The 24,666-nt window shown below is 38.6% G+C and overlaps 1 protein-coding gene across 3 annotated transcripts; it reads right to left on the minus strand.

Annotated features, from left to right (window-relative positions):
• Positions 1-237: 237 nt before the first annotated feature.
• Positions 238-24,664, minus strand: LOC135409555 (protein NPAT). Of its 3 annotated transcripts, none has more exons than XM_064645235.1 (18): positions 24,522-24,664; positions 20,591-20,709; positions 18,858-18,918; positions 17,316-17,388; positions 16,794-16,837; positions 15,529-15,759; positions 15,017-15,101; positions 13,752-13,884; positions 13,145-13,236; positions 12,974-13,061; positions 11,183-11,279; positions 10,619-10,750; positions 8,084-9,781; positions 6,983-7,098; positions 6,781-6,889; positions 5,665-5,722; positions 2,424-3,585; positions 238-1,551 (listed from the first exon to the last, which is right to left on the minus strand). In XM_064645235.1, exons 1-18 carry the CDS (start codon positions 24,556-24,558, stop codon positions 1,474-1,476), a joined length of 4,413 nt encoding a protein of 1,470 aa, XP_064501305.1. In that variant the 5' UTR covers positions 24,559-24,664; the 3' UTR covers positions 238-1,473. The 3 variants fall into 3 exon arrangements, with proteins under 3 accessions (XP_064501305.1, XP_064501306.1, XP_064501308.1); XM_064645236.1 differs by having other exon boundaries at positions 15,017-15,098; positions 24,522-24,661; XM_064645238.1 differs by lacking the exon at positions 24,522-24,664 and adding an exon at positions 23,992-24,391.
• Positions 24,665-24,666: the final 2 nt, after the last annotated feature.

A 24,666-nucleotide genomic window follows, 5' to 3' on the forward strand; every position in this document is an offset into this window, starting at 1 on the left:
TCAGATAAAGAGCAAATTATTTTAAAATATCACCTATCACTTGTCAATACTATTAAGCATTTTATGCTTATGGCAATTTTTCACTTGCCTGCCCTACCCCCTCTGACAATTGGTATTAGAATTTAGTGTTTAATACTCGACTCTTTGTCTTCAAAAATGACTGATCAACATGACTTTTCTATACAATATTTGCAAATCTGCTTCATGGACTTAAAAACATTAAGCAAGACATACAAATTTTTATTAAAACAAAAATATTTATTCAAGCTGTAAATGCTATGCAGTATTTAGTTATTGGATGGGTTTAATATAAACATCTACTGCATAATATTGGTTCCTTAGGAATCCTTGTATTCTATCTGAAACATTGCCCTGTTGCTGTACAGAACTCTTAAAACAAAACTTGCATTTTTTAAAACCTCAAGAATTTGAGAACACAGGAAGAAAGACCAATAGAGAAAATTCTGCCATTTTGGAGCAACCCATGCTAGTTATTAGTAAAATGCAGTCTGAGCTTCTCCTGCACCCCTCTTGAAGAGAGTTTGCATAATAGCAATGATAACCTCTATGTTAAACAGAAAAATCAGATGCAAATTTTTTCATGTCTGGCTAAAAATGTAAGAGATAGATAGTAACAAACTTCTCAGCAGTACAAAAGACAGGTGAAAGAATTGACTTTTGCAACAGAACACACTGTCAGTCATGTCTGCTGTCGCTCCAGTTTAAGTATTCATACTGGGGTATAACCCCACACAAAAATACATTGTAAACAGGTTTTGCATTCAAATTACATCCTATGCAGCAAATACTGTAAACAGATGAGGCCTATCCAAATTAAAGTTCTTGTCTGAAGGACTGGCTGGGAAAAGCTTCATCAGATGAGAAATGCTTTTTGAGGTTTTATTTGCTGTATGTTTACATACTGGTGTTCTGTTAACTCATTCAAAGCCTTACAACATGGGTTTGACAGTTGTGAGAGAAGAGAGTGTTAGTACAAGCCAGTTAGATCTGAAGATTTAAGTCCCTTTTGGATTCAACAAGACAATGGGAAGTGGCCAAGGTAGCTGCCCTTGTCTTAGAATGGTGAATGATAAAACACTACCTTCAAATTCACCACCTTTTCACAGACTGGCTGACTGGTTCATGGGGCAAGTAGAGAAAGCAGCAGAACACAGACAACGTGGTGTAACGTGAAATGTGCAACCTTTCTTACACTTCATTTACACAAATTTACAATTTTGCAAATTAAATGGCTCTATAATTATGCAAGTGCTTTTTCAAAAATAAACATATACCAACTCAATGATATTTACACTTAGCAACCTGCTTCAGAAACAGCACAACTTTGCTATAAAGTGAAACTTCAGTGCACTCAAAGTGCAACTTGCCCTTTAGAGTTAACTCCTATTCTCATGCAAAACCTCGGCATTGTTCCACTGAGCTTCAGACAGTCCCAGTTCAACTTCTTTTTGTTCATTCATCATAATGCAAAGACAACAAGAACTTGTCCACATCCATTCCTGCTGGAAAAGAATTTGGTAGCTTCTTTTTCTGTAGAAGAGAGTAAGAGGTGTGTTAAATACTAAGGACCCGAGGGCACTGATGAGCCTGTAAGCATTCCTTTCTCCCTCATCCTTCCATCTCCCTCACAGACATGCCTGCACAAATCTCACCCCGTGCTCAGACACCTCAGACACCGAAGTGCACTGCCATGTGCAGTGACATGCACTGGGGATCAATGGCACAGTCAGGGGACAGGAATAGCTGAGCTCAGCTTCAGCAGGAGCCCACCCCAGCTGAGCCTGGCACAGCCCCTCGGAGCTAGGCACAGACACACTGTGAGAAACAGAGCCTTTTCCAGACACAGTATTTCAGGAATATGCTGGAACTAAGCATGGGGAATTACAAAGTAACACTCCTTTTTGGTTATTTACATACATCACCTTTTTGTGTCTTACACTTTAGCAAGTTTCCCTTTAAATCCTCAAGTCAAGGGCACAGTGCTCCACACTACAGAGACTGGGAATACACAAAATAGGAATTCCTTCTCGTTGTGATTAATGAGGATGTAAAAACAGCCTGAATTCTAGTAAGGCCTATTTTGAGTTTGGCCTAATTCCTTACATTCCCTAGAATGTAGTTTGAAGTTAGAATTTAGAAATTCATTTGTGTTTTAGGAGAAATAATGTAATTTCCACAGGTATGTATTTAGAGAGTCAGCAGGAATTACCTGTGTGCATCTGAAGATTAAGTTTTAAGAAAACTTAGTTCAGAGAAGCAAAGTTAGAAGAACTGACAAATAAAAATAGGTTGTCAGGGATTTCCACTAGCATCTCTGAACCATTCCATTACAAATAATATATAGATAGATATCTAATATATATTTAGATTTTAAATTAAAAAAGGTAAATGATTGCACTTGCCTTTATTTTCTTCTTTTTTGATGGTGTTGGAGAGCTCTGAAGGTCTTTCCTATTTGCAGAACGAGAATTTCTCTCACCCTCATTCAAGTCCTCTAGTTTCCTTTTCTTTACTGTGCTCCTTAAAGACCTGAACTGGTGAGTGTTGTCCTTCAGGGGGGTGGCAGTGCTAGTCCTCGCGATGGCTGCCCGCGACAGGATCATGAGCGTGTGAGCTGCCATACTGACGCTGTTCTCACTCCCTGTTTCGCTGGCAGGACTGCAGGCAGGCAGGTCTGGCGTGGCAGGGGGTACCATGATTCTGGGGGTTGTGCTGTCCTCGTTGAAGCGCCGGCAGGTCGGTGTCCGTACACTGTCTGTGGTATCATCCGTGTGCCTGTCCCCGACTCCAGACGGCGTACGGGGCACTGGCAACTCTCCGTTTTCAACTGTTTTACCAGTTGGGCTTTGCCACTGAATGTCTTGTAACATTTCCACACACTGTTTACTGAATGGACTTGATAGGCAAATGCCTTGGTTGGAAACTTTAGCTGGTTCTCGCTTTGGCTCCTTTGAGGACAAAGAAACAGGCCCTGAAGATTTGCTATTTCCAGTCCCATTGGACAGTGATCCCTGCTTTTTGTTCAGCTCTTGCACCGAAGCAACTGTCTTCTCATTCCATAAGCCAACACTCTGTTGACCATTTGAGAGTTTGGCAGTGTCCTGGTTCTTCAGCTTTTCATCAGTATCCCTTCGTAATTCATTTTCTTTATTTGCTGTAGTCTTGTGGAAGGGATCCAGTGACAGTCCTGCAGTTGCCACCTTCCGCTCGGGCTGCAGCTCCTTTGCAGATGTGCTTCTGTTGCTACCAACTTCTGGCTTACACAGAATTCTGGGCAATGTTTTATCCTTCTCTCTCTTTGGCACCTGTGCCTTAGCAGAGGAGGATGCGGAGTCAACAGCAAATAAAGTATTTTCGTTTCTTTCTTTTTGGGATGAACTCTTAGTAGTCTGAATTTGAGTGTTTCCTCCTGGAGTGGGTAGGAGGTTATCAAAGCAAAGCACTCTCCTGTGACTCTCACTTTGTCTTGAATTTGAGCTTGTGCTCTCTACTGGTGCAACAGGTAAGTTCTCCTCCACTTTCCTTCCTAGTTCTGCACTGGTAAGCTTGTCCCAGTTTCCAGTCCTGAAAATGAGATGAAAACACTTCATCAACACACTTATTCTTACTAGGCAAGTTCGTTTGAGCTGGCTGGAAATCTCCACCCACCCCTCAAAACACATGTTTAAAGCTCTCTCCATTCTAAATATAAGTATTTTATCAACAGGCAAAGACCAAGAGAAAGGGATAATAACTGCAGAAAGCTCAGAGAAGGCTTTCTTGACAAAAAGGTATGAAATGGAGTCTGTACAAGGAACAGTTACGTAGACTGGGACTCTTCAGTCTGGAAAGAGAGAGGACTGAGGCAAAATGCAACCAAGTTCTGTGAAAACAGCCCTCAAATAGGAAACTATTTGCTGCCTCTTCCAGTCAAAAAACTAGGGGCATTGAGTAAAACTAGTATTGATCAGGTTCAAAATACAACAAGTAGGTCTGGACACTGCATGTAACTAAGCATGTGACTTCACCTGAGAACTTTTTTACCTTGAGGTATTTGTAGATTATGGTAGTTAACTTGACTTCAGAAAGAAACTGGGTGCATTCATGACAGCACAGTCCATCCCAGAATATTAGTTAAGGCTCTGGAAGTCCTTGGAGCTGAAATTACTAAGAGGCTGCCAGAATATTCTGGGCAATGTCACCATGTGCATGCCTTGTACTCTCCCCTATGTATTTGCTGCGGGTGACAGGATACAGAGCAGGACAAAACTTCCAATGGGCATCTGGACAACAATATACAAACTCCCTGGGGCTTGGTCTCCACCTGACAACCAACCACATCCAAGTGAAAAAGCCACCACTGCAGTAGCAATGTCAAAAAAGAAAAATGTTTCTGCTCTGTCAGCTCATACCACTGCTGTGTCTGTGCCCTCTGCCTGGCTTATGCTGCATTTTCATGAGAAGCTTCTGCATCATTCATCTATGCTAGTGAGACTCTCCCCATGCAGATAAGCCTTTATGACTCCTAAGAGGAAAAGTCAAATTAATTTTGGGATGCTATCTTTGGTGCCTTTGGGATAGTAAAGAAGGTATGGATGGTAGCAGTTTGTTTTAGTTCCATGAAATTTGAGATGAAACAGAGAGTGGAGACTAGAAATGGGAAACTATATCTCCTTGCAGGGAAGATTTTGCAAAACATATGTCGAGAAATCAATTAAAGTTAATGGAAACTTGAATTATCAAAGTGATAGTATCCAAAAGCTTGCTTCTGTGGCTTTTTAAAAATAACTGCTTTTTGCAAGCATATGTGCTGTATACCTTGGTATATGACTGGGGTTTTTTAATAAGTTGACTTTACTGTCCCTGTTTTCCTCCACTTTTCCAACATTTTAACTGAGTTCTGAATAGGTAGATTTTTTTGGTATGTCTTATTTTTACAGTAAAAGAACATTTCACCTCTAATATTTAAACTGAACTTCTTATCTCCTCCTACACTCTTTTGCTCATTCCAACATCCTTTTGTTTCTGAAGTCCATTAACGATAAGAAGTCACTACTGAAGCCTTGCTTTCTTCTCTCCCTTGCCCAACAGTAAACTAGTACCTACCCTAATCAGCAATTATGTTTATCAATATAAAGTTAGCATGCTGTTGTCCTTGCCATCTTTGAGTTTTCATTTTTTAAATGACTAAGCACTGTTCTAATCCACACAACTGAAACACAAATGCAGAACCCAATCTAATAAACTACTAGTTTTGGGTTAGAAAACGGTAAAGGCAATGAGGCTACACTACAAAACCATGGGTTACCACTCATCTGAAAAGAAAAACCAGAAATTTTAGTCATTTAAATCTCCCAGTAAATGTAACCAGCAATTTCTCCTAGCGTAGACTCCACCCAAACAATTTGTATTCAACAACTGAGACAGGAGAAAATAAACACAAAGCCATACAAAATTAACATAGGAACAGGAACAAGAAAATCCTAGCACAGGCTGCACCAGTACGAGCAGACATCTGTATCAATACTCCTGCAGACAGGCAGAAGGAAAGGGGGTACTGCTTCTGCCACTGTTAAAAAAAGCTGCTCTCTTTTCCACCAATACTGAACGAAGAAATTCATGGCAGGAAAAAGACAGCAAGTTTCAATACCTAACACTACTGACCTTTGTGTTCGAGAATTTGTATGGTTCAAAGGCTCAGCTACACTTGGAACCAGTTTTCCTGAAACAACAGATGAAGTATGAATGAACTACAGTATTCCAAGTAAATAATTTCACAGTTAGTACAATTCCATTTCACCTGACAGAGAACCAACCAGTAAAGAAAAGCCAGCAACAAAACTCTGCAATTTTTTTTGTAACTTTAAAGTTTACAGATTAGTAGATTACCAAAGGTCACCAACTAAGTATAGAAAAGAAGCTTGCTGTCTACACCTAGATAATACATAGGCCTGGCACGACTGGACTTAAAAATCCACAGTGGGGATTTCCAAGTAGCAAGGAAATAACACAGAGAACTCTCATTTATCCATTGGCAAAAAGGAATGCAAACTAACTATACAATCCTTGCTTTTCTCTTAATTTTGAAATTTCATTCTGTTTTCATTTTTATGCATAAGCCTGTTGGTTTTTAAAAAGGTAGACAGGCTAAAGCACAAGTTGCCCTTATAACTCAATTTTTCTATTTTCAGTTATTTTTACTTACTCCTTCCCAATGCTGAGAAATGAACGTAGCACCAGTCTTGTTACAATTAACTATTTAAAGAAGCAAGGTCTCAATAAAACAAATATACAGAAGCATATACTTAAAATGGCAAAGTGAAAACAGCAGAGTGCATCTTTTTGTACAAACATGCAACACTTCTATTAAATATTTTCCTTAACAAATTTTTAGCACTGCCAACTCATCTAATATCTCCTTTGTTACCATGTAGCTTGGTTTCAATGGCAGCAGTAAAATGGACTTAAAACTAACAAGATGAAAAATTACCAGAAATATAAAGAAAAGTAAACTTTTAAAACTGCATGATAGCCTTGAAGCATTAGAATTTGGAAATAAGCTTGATTCCAGATCTGGAATTATGTTATGTGCTGGAAGTTCTTTGTAAACCGGGCAAAATACAGTCACTAACTGCAGGTACAGGCCTCTCTCAAAGCCATCCCAGCAGCTGCCTGGCAGAGAAGCAGTGGTATTTATAAAAACTTTATTACTTAGAACTGACACATCTTTAGAACCCTCCCACTTTTCTTCTGCCCTTCTCAAGAATGCAAGGTGGGTACCTGTATTAGTCTTGTTTCTTGGTCCAGGAATCTTCTGTGATTTGGGAGGGATGGGAAGTTTTGGGACACTTCCGTTGCACACTGGATTAGCCACAGGCATATGCAGAACCTTGAAAGGATCAAAATATTCTGTTACAATTCACCAAAAGACTTCTTATCACTTCTGCTTTAATTTTGAAAATCTTTATTTGCGATGTGCTACCTGGCAGGCAGGTGCTGAGAACGCATTTCCATTCTGTCCTACTACTGAGAGTGGTATCATTCCCACCATTCCTTGCAAAACTGGTTGCACTGGAGAAGCAATTATAATGGCAGAACCTAAAAAAATATAAAAGTGTTAAAATCGTACAGAAACTAAGAGTACTTCAGTGAAAAGAAAAGTTTCAAGACAGGACTCATTAAAATTATGCATGGTTAAACCTGTGGCAAGAAAAGGTGCAGCTTTTTACAAAAACTTCCCTGTCCTTGCTATATAGCACTACTAGAAAACAGGACAACTACCAGTGTTATTTTTAGTTTAGTTAAAGTCTGTTCTCCTTTTTAAGAAATAGTTCAAAATTAAGCTTAAACTACGATAAACCTATCTTAAGGCTTAAACTTTGATTTAAAGTAATGTATAAAAACCAGTAGAAGTGACATCAAACAGCTCATTTGGCTGCCAGGCAGACGTGAATTATAACAGAGGGAAACTATCATACCACATTCATTGAAAAGTGGAAGAAAATTTTCAAAAGTGAAGAAAACTGTTTCTCTCTATTTGAAAAAACAATTAAGGTAGTAATTGCATAAATAAATCTTAGTGACAGAGAAAGCTGGCACTCTTAAGATCTTGCACATACTGTTGCACTTGCCTCTGATCACAACGAAATGACTACACACTGAAAGTCAAGGGTAACTGCAGCAAGTTTTTAGCTTTGGAAAGAAATCTAAATGTGTTGATTACAGGTGATTTATAGTTGGGTACAACATTCTAAAAAGCACTCGGAAATTTTTACTGCTGTATTAATAAAAATGCTTGTATCAGGAGATTTTATATCATGGAAAGAAATAATTTTATACTGTCATATTTACCTAAATGTACTTCTAATGCAGACAAGGATTTTGAAAAATGAAACAAAACCAAGGAAGTAATTTGGGAAGGGCAGGCTACATCTAGTTATCTAATCTCAGTATGGATGCTCATAACATGTAGCACTCCATTTATAACAGGAATCTTATTAAAACAAAAACCTGCTTTATTTAGCCAAAAGAAAAGCACCATATAAACACCACATTTTCCCTAATATTCTAATAATGAGATTACCTTGTGGGAAGTTTGGGGAGACAGTCTGGTTTGCTGGAAACGTATTACTCGATCTAGGAGGAGTCTGTAACTGTTGTACAGCCGGAGCTTGGGAAGCAAGTGGCATAGAACTGCCAGGCAATACAACTACATTTGATGGTGTTACAGCTGTGCCCAAGGTTGCTGGATCAGTCATACAGGTGGCTATATAAAGGTTGCTTGAATTCCCAAAAGCTGTGCTTGTTGCTGGCATCAACTGTATAAGGCCCCCTTCGTTGGAAAGATGAGTTGAACCTGCAACTGAAAAGCCAGTGCAGTCTTCATTCTGAGTGTTAACTGAGGTGACCACAGGATCTTTAGGTCTAAGTACAAGAAGATTCTGCTCTGCCAAGGCAGCTGAATCTACATTTTTTTCTGTGTCTTCTGAAGTCAGACATTTGGACAGGCCTGCAGTTTTGGTTGGGGATTTGGCTGGAGATGACAGTATTATAGTAGGCAGATTTTCTCCTGTGATGCTGGAAACAGCATTATTTATCTCCGTGTCTGATGAAATAAATGGATCATCGCTGATGATGATCTTGAGGGACATTATATTAGAAGGATCAACATCCATTGGTTGACTACTAGAAGATACACTGCTTATACTTTTGGCCTCAGTACCTGACTCATCTGTTGAGGACGCAGTTTCTGGGAGAGGAGAGGGGCATATTTCAGAGGTAGTAAGATTATTTTCAGTGGATACTACAGAAATTTCTGAACATGCTTTATCACCAGGAGAGAAATATAAATTATCGGCATCTACTTTTGTAGAAGAGGAAGGTTCTTGCATTTCCCCTTGTGTACCCTCTGAGTTTGACAGTCCTGAAGGGAGGTTAAAATCCTTCTTACAAGGCTTATCAAGTGTATGCTGATCATTTGAATAAGTTTTGTTAGATGTATCAACAACTTCCAGCTGCAACTCCGCTTTGTCAAGATCCGAAATTTCCCCTGGAGATCCTGCAGCACAGTTTGGCTGTGTGCTCTGTTCCTGATGGCCAGAGTGGTGACCAGAGTTCTCCTGTACAACACCAGGTAAGGCAGCTGTATCATTTGTTACAGTCTGATCTTTTTCTGTATCTGCTGATGGGCTAGAAATGGAAGAATTGTTTTTTCTCAGCTGTACACTGTGGCCAAGGCTCCCATCAGAAGGACTTACAGAAAGTGTTTTTTCAGACAGTGATGTATCCGGTGATAACTGACATTTACTTGGAGAATGAGTTTTGTTTTCATTGGCTGTAGTATCCTCTGTCAATGAAATCAAAGAAATCTGTGGACTACCAGAACGAACATATTCTAAACTAGGACTACTTTGAGAACTATGACTTGGTGGGCCTTTTTCAATTTCCATAGCGCTCTCACTTTCAGACACTAATGTAGAGGACTCTTTTGTAACATAAGTATCTGCACAGTGTTCATTACATTTGCTGTCAGAACTCTGTCTCTTGTCAGGTTCAGTCAAACCAGGCACAGAGTCAAAAGCAATTTCAAGATCTCCAATATGTTCAGGGGTAATAGTTGTAAGTACTTCAGTCTGCTTCCTTGGTCTACAATTTCCATGCAGCTGTTCATTGGTTGCATTTTTCTTAGCCATATCATCATCATTAATGCTGGTCTTCAAGGCACATGTTGCTTCTCCTAACTGAAAATCTTTACAGGACAGTGATTCTCTAGAATTATCACCTGTAAAACAGAGAATAAACTAGTTTCATATTAGAACAGATGAGCCTTTTACAGCATTTTGGAAACAACTTATCAGTTCAATGGAAAATTGTTTCACATGAAACTAAGTGGGAATAACGCTACTCATCCCTACTTTCAAGTTGAGAGGAAAATCTATACAGTTACATACACTTGATAATCTGGAAAATCAGTTTGTACATTAATAATTAAAATTGCACACATAATATGCAAACAGCTCTGGTCACTAAATCAGATTTCCAAAAGCACAAAAATCATCTCACGACAAAGACCTCTTGGCTCTATTTCTCATATACTTACACGAAGTATCTGCTGCTGATGCACTACTGTCAAGAATGGTGTAGACAGACTAAACATACCTGTTGTCCAGAGTAGGACTGTTTTTGTGTATAAATTAACCGATACAATACAGAATAGAGATAAAAGATTAATATGGTAAGACGTAAAATATTATCTTTAAGTGTTCCATAATGAATACTGCAAAGTATCTCTGTTCTGAATGAGAAACAGATTTGCCAATAGTATGGTTGCATTTAGGAGCTTACCAAGTACAACTTTTAAGTACACTGATGGAACTACTGTTAAATTTAATAGACTGAAACTTTCTAACACATCGGGTGTCTGTTATGTGTATCTGTATGTTCATGCAATGAACATGTCTGTAGGTGTATCTGTATGTTCATGCAATGTAAACGTCAGATTGGATATTACCAGCGAAAAAAAGGAATAGTTTGAAATGTACAAATTGTCTGAAAATATTTTCATAATGAAAAGTGAACACACTAGAAGAAATCTCAAAGAAAAAATAAAAAAACCTACATCTGCTACTTTCTTCTGTTCCTAAAGAACTTCCAAATGTTTCCAGGCTATCCTCACCCACCAAGATTTCATTTTCTACTCCACTCCGACCAGAAATACCAGCAGGTAAGTTCTTGTTTACCTTGCTCTTTCCTGTTTTCAAAATAAAGCAGGAAGAACAGTTAAATATGTCATTTTACACACAAGCGTTATTATTACATTTTAAATGAATTATAGCATAAAAATCTCCTTACAGTTAATGTGAGAATATCCCTGATCAGACAAACAGAAAAATTTTACAACAGCACAAACATAAACTATCATTCTTTAGACCAGCAGAGTCTAAAATAACAGCAATAAAACAGTCATTGTTGGCAACAATCACACAAACCCAGAATTTCAGCCACAGGAAAATGCTGTACTTTATAGCCATGTATAAATACATCTAAGAATCTAATTGTGAACTGAGGGACACCAATGCCATACAGTCTACTGAATTACTTTGCTTTGTCAAGCAATACTTGGGAAAACTCATCATTCATGATGCTTCACAGTTACACTACAATTGAGCATGATGTACCCTACCATAATCAAACCAGTCAAAGAGAGCCTGAAAAGCTGGATCTGATTCTGTCTGTTCTAGAATGTCCTGTATAGCCTCTTCTGACATATGAATTTCACCCTGAGAAAAGACAAGATATATAGAACTATTAGACAATTACTTCCACAACTTAAAAAGAAAAACAGACAAGAATAGGTTTTATTTCAGATTGTTTTTAGTTCTATTACTTCTACTCAGCGCAGAAACATAAAGACTAATGCTGGGAACATTTCTGCCACAAACGTCACGTCTGTTAAAATATATCAGTGACTGAAACAAGGTTCCCCAAAACCCAAATGTCTCTCCTCATACACTACACTCTGTACATGCATATTGGAGTATTCTCCACATAACAACTAGCATTGACCAACAAGAAGGACAAAATCTCAGGCTATACTGGAAGCTTATGCAAATGCTATGGATCCTGTGATCTTGTATGAGCCAACCACTGGTTAAAAAAAAAAATCCCCAAATTAACCCTAATTTCTTGGGTTTGAATGTATCCAGAAGCCAACATTAGGCAAAAGGATGTTTAATTTTATTTACCCATTACATGTTCTATAATATAACTTTCAACTACTTTTCTGTGGAGGGCAATTGGAAAGCACAGCTACATGGGACAGTGCTCTAAGATTCCTGTTTCAAGCTGACTTGTTTAGTAGTGGCCCAGGAATGAGTGGGGGACTCAGTACATACTCAAGCATCCAAATACAAGGTTTCTCCTGGCTTCCTGAAGATCCCCTAAGCACTCTACAATCTTTGATATGGTGGTTGTAAGGGTGGATATCCCTTGTGATATGCTTATTTTGTCTGAGCTACTCTAACTAAACCAAGAAGCTGCTTTGATTTAGTTCTGCTCAGAAAAATGGAATACAGCTTTTCAGCTCTGTATTTTGACAACTGACCTAAAGTCATCAGGCAACAGAAGAATAGCTTCTGAAAACCAGACACCTCTACTTCATAAATGGGCAACTGCCTCTACTCTCCTGTCCTGCTCATGAGGGCTGTGAAGATTGTAATTTCACTCATTAAGAGTCCTTTTTAATTCTGTGATTACCAGCTTGAGGCTTGCAGGAGGACGAAGGCAGAACACTATAACTATGTTTAGGCTGTAGAAGGAGAACGTACATTTCCTTCAAGAGTGAGAAGATACTAAATTTGATCATTATTTAGGCTCCAAAATCAATTTCTCTTGCTATACTAGATCCAAGCTTATCTTAGAGCAAATCAGAAAATCAGATCAGATCAAACATCTCTGGAGGCGACAAGATATTTTTAATTCCTTTTTCTTCTATAAGGCTATTGATTAGATCCCCAGTCAGAAGCTGGTAGCCAATTACTGGCACCAAAGATTCAATGAAAAGCAGGCAGCTGATGACTGTGGGACAGTGTACTTAAATCCAGTCTGAGTGCAATGTTAACAGCAAATTACTGCCAGAAGCAATCCCATTCCCTTGGCTTTTGACCCTGCTGCATGCTTGTGCTGCCTTGTATGGGCACTGGGAATGAATTCAGAGCGCTAAACCAGCACAAAATCAGTTCCTGCAGAACACTAGTGTCCTGTCAGCTCAGCTCCTCGAACCTGCCCAGCACCATACAAGGTAAGAGCTCATGCCTATGCAAGGACAGCTGCGGAGCCATCGGGTAGGCTTAGGTGTGTTGGCAAATAGAGACAAATAACAAGATATCAGACAGAGGTTCAGCATAGTTCCCATAACGGATCATTCTCACGTGCATGGTCTTTAAAAAATGTGAACAGGGCAACCTACACCCACCTGAAGTCCAAGGATTTCATCAATTGAAGTCTCCTGTTCTGTGGGACCACTGTCTGTCTGTTTAGGGGCCTGTGCAACACTGCCATCACTGCAATACATTAGTCATTAGTTCAGAACTCACAAATTAATCAAATAAGAATACATATGAAGTTCACAGGTTCCTTTTCTTACCTGCCCAGGATTTTGTTAATGTTTTCAGCGAGTTTCTCCTGAAGAGATTTGTTGCTCAAAATTTTTTCTCTGGCATTTTCAATAACCAGTTGCTGGAAAAGAGTTTTAAAGCAGTCAGGTTTCTATTTTTATCATCACTAGAAAAGAAGGATGAATTGCCAACTTACTGGTAAAAAACATTTAAAAAATCAATTCAAACAGAGAAGACTTTTGTAACAGAGAGACAGCCAATCTGTGACATGACATTGCTATGAAAATCATTGCAAAACATTCCTGTACTTCTAGTCTCCTAAAATATATCAAGGCTTGTTCTAAAGTACAGCAAGTCTTATTGTGCCTTCTGGTTTCCATTCTCTAAAGGATTACTGTATTCCAACAGCCTACAGCTACCTTAGCAAAGCAAATAAATCAAGAAAAACAAAACACTACACAGCCACGACAACCTTATGAGATTAATACACAGAAGAGCTAGTTCCAAATACAAACCAATTCATTTATCTTCTAAAGGTAATTTCTATAATACTCAACATGAACATTAAAGAGACAAGTTCTCTTCAGTTTGAATTTGTTTTTTAAATGTAAATACTTCCCATAACAATATACTCACTGGAAAGTTACCATCAATTAATTCTTCAAGAGGCTCACTTTCTTTTTCTGTTACTGCTTCATCAGAGTCTTGAGAACCTCTAGTTGCTGAAAGAGGTCCAGATGTTCCAATACTTTTCCTCTTCTGAGATTCACTGAAACATTGCAGGAAATTTATGATGTATTTTACGAGAACATTGTAAACAATAGACCCAATGGTCAGTGAATGAAGTGTTTCTATTCCTTCTTAGCAAACAACAGATTTTAATCAACAGAAAATTAACTACATATTGAAAATACAATAAAAGCTGATACCTGTTTCATTATATCATATTCATCTATGGTGTCGGACTTCACAGAAGTTACAAACAAATATACAGACTGTGGGTAAACAGCACAATGGCAAATTGAATTCCATGCCCACTATTCAGTATTTCCCCCCCTTTCCACTACATGTTACCTTAAGTGGTGGTACGGGTCCTAATTAACTGGCACTCAAAAAAAAAAGATTTGGGCATTACCACTGAAAACAAAGACCTCTCAAGGAGCAGCTGTTCTCAAAGAAGAAAACAAATGTTAGGCTGAGAAAGAATTTAGATGATGAATAGGAAATATAATGTTTTTATATGAGATCACAGTGTCGGCTCTTCTGAAAACATCAATCAGCAGTAGCATTAAAATCAATTACATACAAAAAAGGTCATGCAGGAATAGAAAAGACTTGGAAAGGGTATGAACTCGTAAGGGTCTGGAAAAACAGTAAGAAAAACCATCGACTGGGATTTAGTCAAAGACAATAAATGGAGCACAAAGAGACCAGTCAACTCATTAAAAAAAAAGGATATTGGAATCAGAGAATAAAAAATGCAAAACTAGTATAAGAACAGTTTTCCACACCACTTCTAGAGCAAATATGAATTTTTTTTTCTGATAAAATTTACTGAAGCCAATAGTTTTGCAATATTAAATGCACATTTTTATCAATACTAAGAATTTTTATAATTGAAAAGGATATTTTGGAAGGAATACTAAGTCTCAGCGTCAAGATTATCTGCCTATGTCTAATATTGGAATAATGTCAAGATTGACTCTATACAAGTAGCCTCTATCACTCTAATGAATTTCCTTTCCTTTGTGGAACATCACACCCTGGCCACCCTCAGTGGCTCCTAAATGTGTAACACCCTACCATGTAAGAAAATTTACACGAGAGGTCAGAACATTGCATAATTTCTAAACGATCTTTAAAAACAAGCCAAACCAAACCAAAACCACACTCATGTTTACCTTTTTCGCCTTCCTGGAGAAAGCAAGTTTGAATGAAGCTTCCGTTCTTGTGATGTTGGAACTTGAATGTGTATGAAACCTCCTGCTTTATAAAGGGAAAAATAACATTATTTATTATGTTTCAATCAATTCCTCGGAATTAATACATAATAATTTGGTACTACCATGAAAATGAAGACCATCCCTTTTAAACATATCCTGAAATAAATATCCACCTGATGTGGATCATCTCTATCTGCCAAAACAACTGTTTTGGGTAAGGGTGAGAACACAGGACGGAGTAATCGCACACTGATGCACTTCTGATCTCTGAACTCACATTAGCAAGCAAGTATGTAAGCACCATTTCTCTTTTGGGCACTCCTTTTAGTTTAATCTCCTGAACTAGTCTGGAGAGCTAAGGGAACAAAGCACAAATTTTCTGAAACTTTTTGGTGGAAGATGATTAGCCCTGGTTTTAGAAGACTTCCATCTATAGCCATAGTTTTCATAGAAAAAAGTGTGCAACTTACTGTTGATCTTTTCTTGAGTTTGCGGCTGGCTCACAAACAGCATATTCGGTCTCGTCTGTGGCACCACACTTTGATTTACTGCTGGCCTGTGAATTACTTGAGGAGATACAACAGAAGAGGAATTCTGTGGCCCTGACTGATGGGCTACTGACAACAATCCTGAGCTTGCAGGAGCAGACTGTTGAAGCATTCTCTGCCTTTTCATTTCTACAATTCCACTTCTTGTACGTACTGGAAATAAAGACAAGATGAAAATATGATAAAGGAATTTAAAAGGGTTGCTGATATTACAAGACCTAATTAAGGGTGCTTCATAGAAATGTTTCTGTCCTTCAACAACTAAATAATGAAACTCAAATAGTAAGCAGCACCAACCTTTGTCTTATGTGTTACAGGTCCAAGACAAAATAATTCAAGAAGTACAGTCAACTTACACTGACACTGTAAACATGCTTGTACCCCTGCTTAAATATTTACAGGAATAAATCACACCAAAATGAGATTTTATTACATAATGTGTCATTCATATAATTGACCTTAACTGAAATAGCTAAATCAGTGTAAATCTGCATTTATTTAACAGACTAAATCTGATAAATTCAAACAACAGAACACCAGTCAATGCAGTGAATCGCAGATCCAAGAACAATCACTCTATATATCTCACATTCTCTTTTCCTATACAGTTTACTCAGTAGAAATACTACATAGAGAAAAATTTATTTTTAAGTAAAATAACTTTTCCTTGTTTAGAGTTCACGCTTCTGTAATGAAAGATAGAAAAAATATATTTTCATATTTTGATTAGATATATGTTTGTGTGCATAAAAAGTGCTTCAACACTGTAATATGTCTTTATATTCCCCTTCTAAAGAAATCAAACTGCATCATAATTGAACTGATTGTATTTTCAGTTCCTCTGTGAACCACAAATTAAGTGAACAGCTTCAGGACTGCAATAGCAGTTTTTAAACCTTTTAACTATGTAAATTTTTAAAAAGTTTTCAGCAGAGAAAATGCTACATAGAGAATTTAAGCCTCTTGCAAAAAGCTCAGCTTTTCTTATTTTCCTTTCTTGATCATTACAGTAACCCACAGACTACACTGAATACAACAGATACACTGAAAAAAACACTGCATAAGAGATTTGACAAGATTTCAAGAGTAAGGATGCATTACTGATTGCTGCAGCAGTTCCCCATTTTTTTGTCAGATAATTTTAACATAAAACCTCTTGATCCCATGGAATTGAGTCAGTTACTTACTCCTTTGATTAGCAGAAAATCTAAAATCTGAACTCTGCATACTCCTAAAAAACAAATCAAGTGACATAAATTAATGGAGCACAACAGACTCACACAGTGTGACAGTATCTATCAACATGGTTAATGTCAGTCCGGTCCCAACCACACACCCCTTCAGAAAGCTTCGATCAAGTGATTACTATTTTTATTCTTTCAGACAATGGCAACAGATCCTTCAAATGAAGCTTACTGTCATATTTTTGATGAAGTAACCACAAAGGTATCAGATTCTAAACAAGCCATAGTATACTGTTTTACTACAGGAAGGCCACATGCTCACACTAATGCCCTCCTTATCTCCTAGCCCCGCCTTAAAATCTTGAAATGTCTACTCAGCGGTCAACTCTCACATACCCATCTTTTTCACCATCTCTCAGAAGCAACAGAGAGCCAAACCATTCTCATACAATAAGGGGAGTTGACCAACATAGGGACTTGCTCCCAGAGTGAAATTTTACTTTCCTGATTTCAAAACTATATTACCTGATCTGAGAAAGTGTATAGTCTAATTTTTTCCACAGAGATGACATCATTGCAGGAACTTCATTTGTTGTTTCTAAAATGAACCACCAAAAAAAAAAAAATTAAGATGCCTAAAACTGACACCTGTTGAGAAAAAAAGTAAAATCGCAGGCAAAATAATTATTAGGGAGTGTTTCAGACATCATCTAACTTTATGTGTCTAGTCATTTTCTTAATATTCTATTCATTAGAGAGCCCTAACTCCTAATTTAAGAACTCTGAGTGATATAGATACAATTCTTAGTTTTAGAAGCCTAGATGAAACTGAGGCAAATACATTAATGATTATAATTCTCAATGGAATTTGTACATGGTGTTGACTACTCAGCAAACACATGCTAACCTAACCCAACTAGTTTCTGGAAATGGCATTCAAATTCCCAAGTCACTTTTCTGTCCTTGAAAATTGTAGCCTGGCAGACAGGCCTTTAAAAGTAATGGTTATTTTATTATGTTACCCAAACAGGTAGAAATATTTGGTCTTTTTGAAGCACAGAACATTAAAAGTATAAATGAAAAGATTTAAGCAAGCAGCTCAATTTATTAAGTTTTTCAAGGTGCCAAGTATTTTGATGGAAGTATGTTTGTGTTTTAATTACCATTTCTATCAAACCTAGTGTGAAAGGAAAAAAATGTTCAGAAATGCTTATGACATTCTAAACTGCAAGTCTAAGAACCAAACACCACTAAAATCTGATCGCACAACACGTATCAAAAACCTGTAAGACTTGGCAACATTCAGAAGCTGGATAACTGCTTTTAAAAACAGCAAATGCTCTAGCTCTGTCTCCAATTTTCATACAAGATATTAAGTAATTCTGAAATTATTTTAATTAGTTTTAAAAACAACACAAGAAACATTTCAAAGCATAGGACTCCTCTTGATTATTTTGTAAAATCATAGAATATTTCAGGTTGGATGGGGTCCATAAGGATCATTGAGTCCAATTCCCTGCTCCTCGCAGGACTACTTAAAACTAAAACATGTGACTAAAAGCTTTTTCCAGACACTCCTTGAACTTTGACAGGCTCAGTGCCACGACCACTTCCCTGGGCAGCCTGTTGCAGTGATTGATCACCCTCTCAGTGAAGAACCTTTTCCTAATGTCCAATCTGAACTTCCCCTGATGCAGCTTCATTCCATTTCCTCATGTTTTATCATTGGTCACCAGAGAGAACCCAGCACCTCCCCCTCCTATTTATAAACAATAAACAGTATAATTTCACAAGCATAAACCCATACATTTTGCACAAATTTTTGTATCTCTCTGCTTTATTACATTAGAAGTTCTGCTCAAATTTGAAGTGAAAATATATGCTGGCATATGCACACTAAGATAATCAATTACTTTTGTTCACCAGATGCAGATCTAAGTGGCTGTTGTCTGTGTAATATGGTAACCTTCAACTTGTAGCTTAGATAGGGGCCATATACCCCTTCCTCAAGGAGTTCACAACAGATAAATAAGAAAAATAAAAGAACACCTCATTCTGAAGGCTTACCTTTTGTTTTCATGGCTACATATTCATTAAGAATAGTTGTCAAGTTTTTTCCACACAGCGACTGGAAAGAAAATACTGATCTTAGAATCTTTACTAATAACTTACACTTCATCTGCTGTACCACATTATATTTGAGGAATTCTTTAGAACTCCACATCATGCTAACCCTCAACACAAGGAACTGTACTTTATGCTGCTGGTGCTGAGTTGTCTCAAACCAGGTAGAGAGCAATCAATGAAACAAAATGCTATTATGTACACAAAACCTAAAGTGCTCAATCTCAGTGCACAACACTGGTATAGCAGCTAGAGCTCTGTGACCTCCACTCACCTTCGTTATTATGGAATAAAAACATAAAAATTAGACGATGAACAGCTGTAACAGAGTAATGAGTATGCACCATGCTGGAACATAAAATGTATTAAGATGCAAACGTGAAGAGAATCTCTGTCTAAAGTAAAACTTTTAACAGCCACATAGAATTAACTTTCATATCATGTTTACTTGTCCTGTTATTTCAGGTGAAACAAGGAGAATTAAGATTTTAAGGTTACCACTATCACTTTCTGTACCATCCTGTCTTGTTCGCCAGTGGGAACCCTACAAGGTATGACAAACACAGTCCTTTACTGCAAGTATTTGAGCTGCAGTGAGAATTTTCTCTTAGACACTATCATATCCTCACTTTTCTCTGAATAATAGGAAAAATGTTTCTACTGAGAACAGGATGATAATGAAAAGCTTTAATAATCTAGATAATCTATTTACATCTGGGTTTTCTAATTTTTGCTGGCCATAGCTCAGTTCTCAATTCCCAACCCCCACAGTACAGATAACTAAACACTTGTAAATGAAATAAATGGTTTCTTTTGAATAGGTGCACCAAGAAGGTGCACCTTGGATCTCAGAAAAAATATCCACAGATTTTGAATACTGTGGACAAACTCCCAGATCACGAAATTAATTGATACATTAGAAGAATGAAGTAGAAAACATGAAGAAGATGCACATATAAACACTAAAAGGTTGATACATAGTAATATCTAAACCCTGTAATCTACATAGCATACTAAAAATCCCATTTTGTTTATGTTAAAAATGCAAACTATCTAATCACACTCTAGCTCTATACACATATCTACATGTGCAGCTACACGCTGTGTTTATGCACATCCCAAGTTCCACCCTTCACCTCAGACAAAGTAGATGATACAGAACAAAGAGGAAGTGGAACCCAGTTTTTGTCAACAATATTTGGTAGACTTGGATAAATCTGAGGTACCCTACCTATATATTTAATATGTACCTGAAATGGACCATTATTGGCTTCCATGTCTAGAATAGGAAAGCAATCTCCAGTAAATTACAAGAGCAGCCCTGAAATCAATAAATTCTTTGCAACAACACCCTTCCATAAATCAACCTCAAAGCTGTAATGCAGACTAAACATAATATGCTGAAACCAATTTGCATATTTAACATTTAAATGTTTCTTAGTAAGATTAAATACTAGAAACCAAGTAACTGCTAATATCACAGGATGAAAAAAAAAACAAACGAAATCAAAAGAAAACAAAACCAAAAAAACAAACTATCAAAAAAGCAGAGGGGACAACCTAACCAAACATTTTAAGCAGCATTTGAGAATTAATTTTTACACTGAAAAATCGCCAATATTCTTTTCCATGGATGCAAGACAACATAACTTTCTGCTTTGCAAATACAAACTCACCAGCAAGCAGGCTGGAATAAACCCATCTTCTGTACAGTGCTCTGCATATTCTTTCAAATCTGAGCTTTCCAAAATAAACTGATGACAGGTAGCTTGAAGATTTTCCTGTTGTAAATACCCTGCAACAAATCAGATGGAAAATTTTGCTATTTTGTTCATTACTTCTGCTCAGTAGGTATCAAAGCTGCACACAGTGTTGAAATAATCAGGTAAAAATTTGTGTGTGAGGAAAGGAAAGTGAAGTTATTTTGACAGAACATATGTCTTAAAACATGTTTCTTTAATAGTTAAAACCAGAAAGACAAAAAAATATATATTGGAATTACACTGTATTTACAAACTATTAAAGACTGCAAGTGAGGCAATATGAACAAATTTTGATTGATCTTTAGTACAGACAAAAAAATAAAAGTCCTTGGCTCAGAAGGCTGACATACTAACTCTCACATGAGCTGAACCACCCAATTTGATCCTTAAATGGAAATCCACAATATTTTGTTAATAAAGTGTATTGCTATATAACAGTAATTGTCCACACATTCCACTGTTTTAAAATAGGAAAAACCTGTGCAGCTGTTGCAACAGAGTATAAGAATTATTAAAAAAATCGTCATTATACAAAAATGAATAACAGAAAAGGGTTTGCCTCCCCCACTTACAGTAGTTTTCATTTAGGATAGATGTACTAGCTGCAACTTGTACTCTCTACACACCCTAAGACTCAGTAGTTACCCTAGTAGGAAATATACTAAAAAAGTTTACTTTTCCAAAATTCCATTCCTCATCAAATATGTTCTGCTTTAATCACACTTTTTAACCCTGCTTTAATCCTCAAACACTTAAACATTAAAAGATAGAAACATATCAATCTGAATGAAGGACTCTAGAACAAAGAACCACGGAAGAAAATGGTTCTTCCTTTTTGCTCGTAGCAGATCCGAACATGCAATGTTTTAAAAAAAGGGTAAAACATGTGCCTAATTATAAAATGCAAGATATATACACATTAGGACATCTATTTCAATGGACCCCCAAAATAGTCCACCTCAGTTCATGAATGCCTATAAGTGGCCTGTAAGTCTGCATGAGGACAAATACCTTCCAGCAGATCTGAGTATAGCTGAAAAAAACAGGTTGTATTTCAGACACACAAGCCCTTGTTCAGGTCTTCAACAAGCAGGCAAACTTCAAAGTTAAACACAGTTTGGGAATAACCACCATGAGTTTAATCAAATGTATGAGCTGGCCTATCAGATAGAAAACATTAGTGGTACCTGTGGAAAGGGCTGTCTTATTTTGTATTTCAAATACATTTTCCTAGAAAAATCTTGAGCCACAAATTGCTGGAAGCTGAAAGCGTATTTTGGGGAAAACATGATTATATCCTCATCTGGCCAGGCTGGAAGATGGGGTATTAGGCTAGGTGAAGCTCTGAGCTGTGCTGGTACAGCCGCTCTTACAATCAAACTCATCAAGAAAGTTGCAAGTTTTCTTTCTTGAACCTACTACTACAGTATCACAAGGGATGACCAAATGCTTGTGTATGGGCACATTTTGCATATACACCAATTTCCTGCTAAATAAAGCATTCCTAAGTTTAAAAATGCCTGAATTAAGATCTCCTGTGCAACTGACTCGAGCTGCTTGTGCACGCACTGTATATGTGCACACACATATGAGTACACAATTCCTAACGTCACCAAAACCAAATGAAAGGCACAAAAGGTACACTACATTCTGCACATATTTTTACCTTAAGAAATGTCTAACTCATAGAATGCATTCACTCTCTCAATTAGGAAAAGATAAATGTTCTTATGCATTTTTCTGTGCATGAGCCCAGCTTACCATTTTAGTTTTGTTTCTTAAACCAGTATTCATCAACCTTTAAATCACCTAGATGAGGTGTCTAGACAAGGCAGGGTAAAAAAGAAAAGATGGAAGAAGAGCTGCACTGGGAAGCCTGTTTATCCACCCAAATTCAGAGATGCCTCACAGAAGAGAAATCCCTATTAGAAAACAGAAGTAGTTACAAGGAATATCCTGTTCTACAACCTTAGGTTGCTCAGAGGTTTTCCAGACATGATGCATGCTCCATGCCAGACACAACAGACAAGACAGTCAGATGGATCATCCTCTGTACCCATGATGTTGCCAAGATTGTGTATTAGATCTGCACCTCTCTGGTAAGCACACAAGATAAGCATTCTACATGGAAATTTGTAACTTAACCTATTTGTTATGGAAAAATACAATGAGAGATCTCCACTGAATGATTTCAAATCTTCTTTTACAATGCATGGAGTTTCTAAAAATCCTCAATTACTTCACAATAATAAAAACACTGCATTTCTTACTAGCCTTATTTCTCAAGACAGTAGCAAGAAACATTTCAGGTAGTTTTTAAAAATAAATTGTGCTGGAAGAACAGTGAAGAAAAGATTCAGCCTTAATGGCTTTGCATTCAAAAAAATTGTGGACAATTAAAAACTGAATCCCACACTGGCAAGGTGCCAGGAAATCTTGGCAACCTGTGTCAGCAGGTACTTATGTGTGGGACTGAAATATGTGGGTGTCGGAGAGTGAAACGGTTAATGATTTACACATTCTAGGATCGCCAGGGGACTTCTGCAGGCTGGGAAGAGGCCCATCCCCCCCGCCACTGCTGCTGAGGGGTCGAGTCCTAAAAGGCGGGAAGAGCCGTTTTTGCCATGCCCTTCACATGAACTCTGCGCGTCTAGCCTGGGCAGTCCCAGACGTTGGATGCTCCTGGCATGGCCTGCGACACTATCCACGGAAAAGCTCCCCGCCCTGGGGAGGTACAAGGCATTCCCACCTGAGCTGGAAGTATATAACAACTCGTAACTTCTCTGGGTGGGTGGGCTTCCTTCCCCCATCTCCAAGGAACAAGACTATCACTTCAACTAACAGACATGGAAGCTGCAACTACCAAGTTTCATTGCTGGACACCGTGGGTGATGACGATATACATTTTTCCACCCTTATCCTTTCTTTCCCTTATTCTCCTTTATCCTGTCTTTCCCTTATGCATTTTCCTTAAAGGTTACCTTTATGCCATATTGCTACAGATGATAGATACTGATGATAACACCCAAAATGGCAACATATCTGTTTACCTTTGAAATAAAACTGTTCTAAAATAAACCCTACATATATATGTTTTCAAACACCGATTATTCAGTGTCGTTTTCACTCCAATCCACCCCAAAAGATTTATTAATAAGAACCTGGGTAACCCTCCCCTTTTCTGGGCGGGTCGCAACAGTGGGTCATATTTCTGGTTACCATTCATTTGTTTTTACCTTTGGCAGCACACGAATATTCCAAACAACTGAGTCATTTTAAAAATTCACTGCTGCCAATGTCCTGAGCACACTTACGCTGTGCCTTCCACAGACTGCAGTCACGCCCGAATTCTCAGTGCAGCCTCACAGGTGAACGAACAGGGCGGGAAAGAAAAACTATCTGACTCTTAACACAGCCTTCTCCCCTTGTATTTCGGGTCACTCTTGAATTCCTCCTGTAATCCGGCACTGTTGAAACGCCGCTCACCAGCTCAGTCTGCAGGTGGGCACCGGAGACCATCACGTTTGCTCGGACTGGTGAAGACCCCGAGTTCCAGGCACGGCCTGGCGGGCTCCCCCGAGCCCCTCAGGATCGACCTGCGTTCGCTCCCGACAGAGCCCGGCCTGGAGGGCGGCAGGGGCCAGCCCGGGGACCGCGGGGCCCGGAATACGCCCCGGCAGCGACAATCGCAGCCTGGGGGGGAACAAGCGACGCGGCCGAGGGTCAAGGGCGAAGCCGCCTCCGTCTCCCGCCGCGTCGCAGGCGGCTGACAATGCCCGGCAGAGTCCTCCCGGCGCGGCCGGGGCTCCGCGCCTCGCCCTCCCGCCCTGCCCGGCTCACTCACCCAGCACCAGCCGGGCCACGTCGGACGGCAGCAGCATTGCCCGCGGCGGCGCGGGGCGCGGGCGGGCGCAGCTCCCGGAGCGCTGGGACGGCCCCGCCACCCAGCCGAAGGCGCGGAAACTCCGCCAGCCAGCGCCGCGCCCGGC

Source organism: Pseudopipra pipra, chromosome 2, assembly GCF_036250125.1.
Source record: "Pseudopipra pipra isolate bDixPip1 chromosome 2, bDixPip1.hap1, whole genome shotgun sequence".
NCBI classification, from domain to species: Eukaryota; Metazoa; Chordata; class Aves; order Passeriformes; family Pipridae; genus Pseudopipra; species Pseudopipra pipra.

Bases quoted from the DNA above. Each gene is read 5' to 3' on its own strand.
- LOC135409555 (XM_064645235.1), bottom strand. From the start codon at position 24,558: ATGCTGCTGCCGTCCGACGTGGCCCGGCTGGTGCTGG. The intron at 20,710-24,521 runs GTGAGTGAGCCG...GATTTGTTGCAG, and splicing joins CGTGGCCCGGCTGGTGCTGG to GGTATTTACAACAGGAAAAT. The intron at 16,838-17,315 runs GTAATATAGTTT...TTTGTTTTTTAG, and splicing joins TATACACTTTCTCAGATCAG to GAGTATGCAGAGTTCAGATT.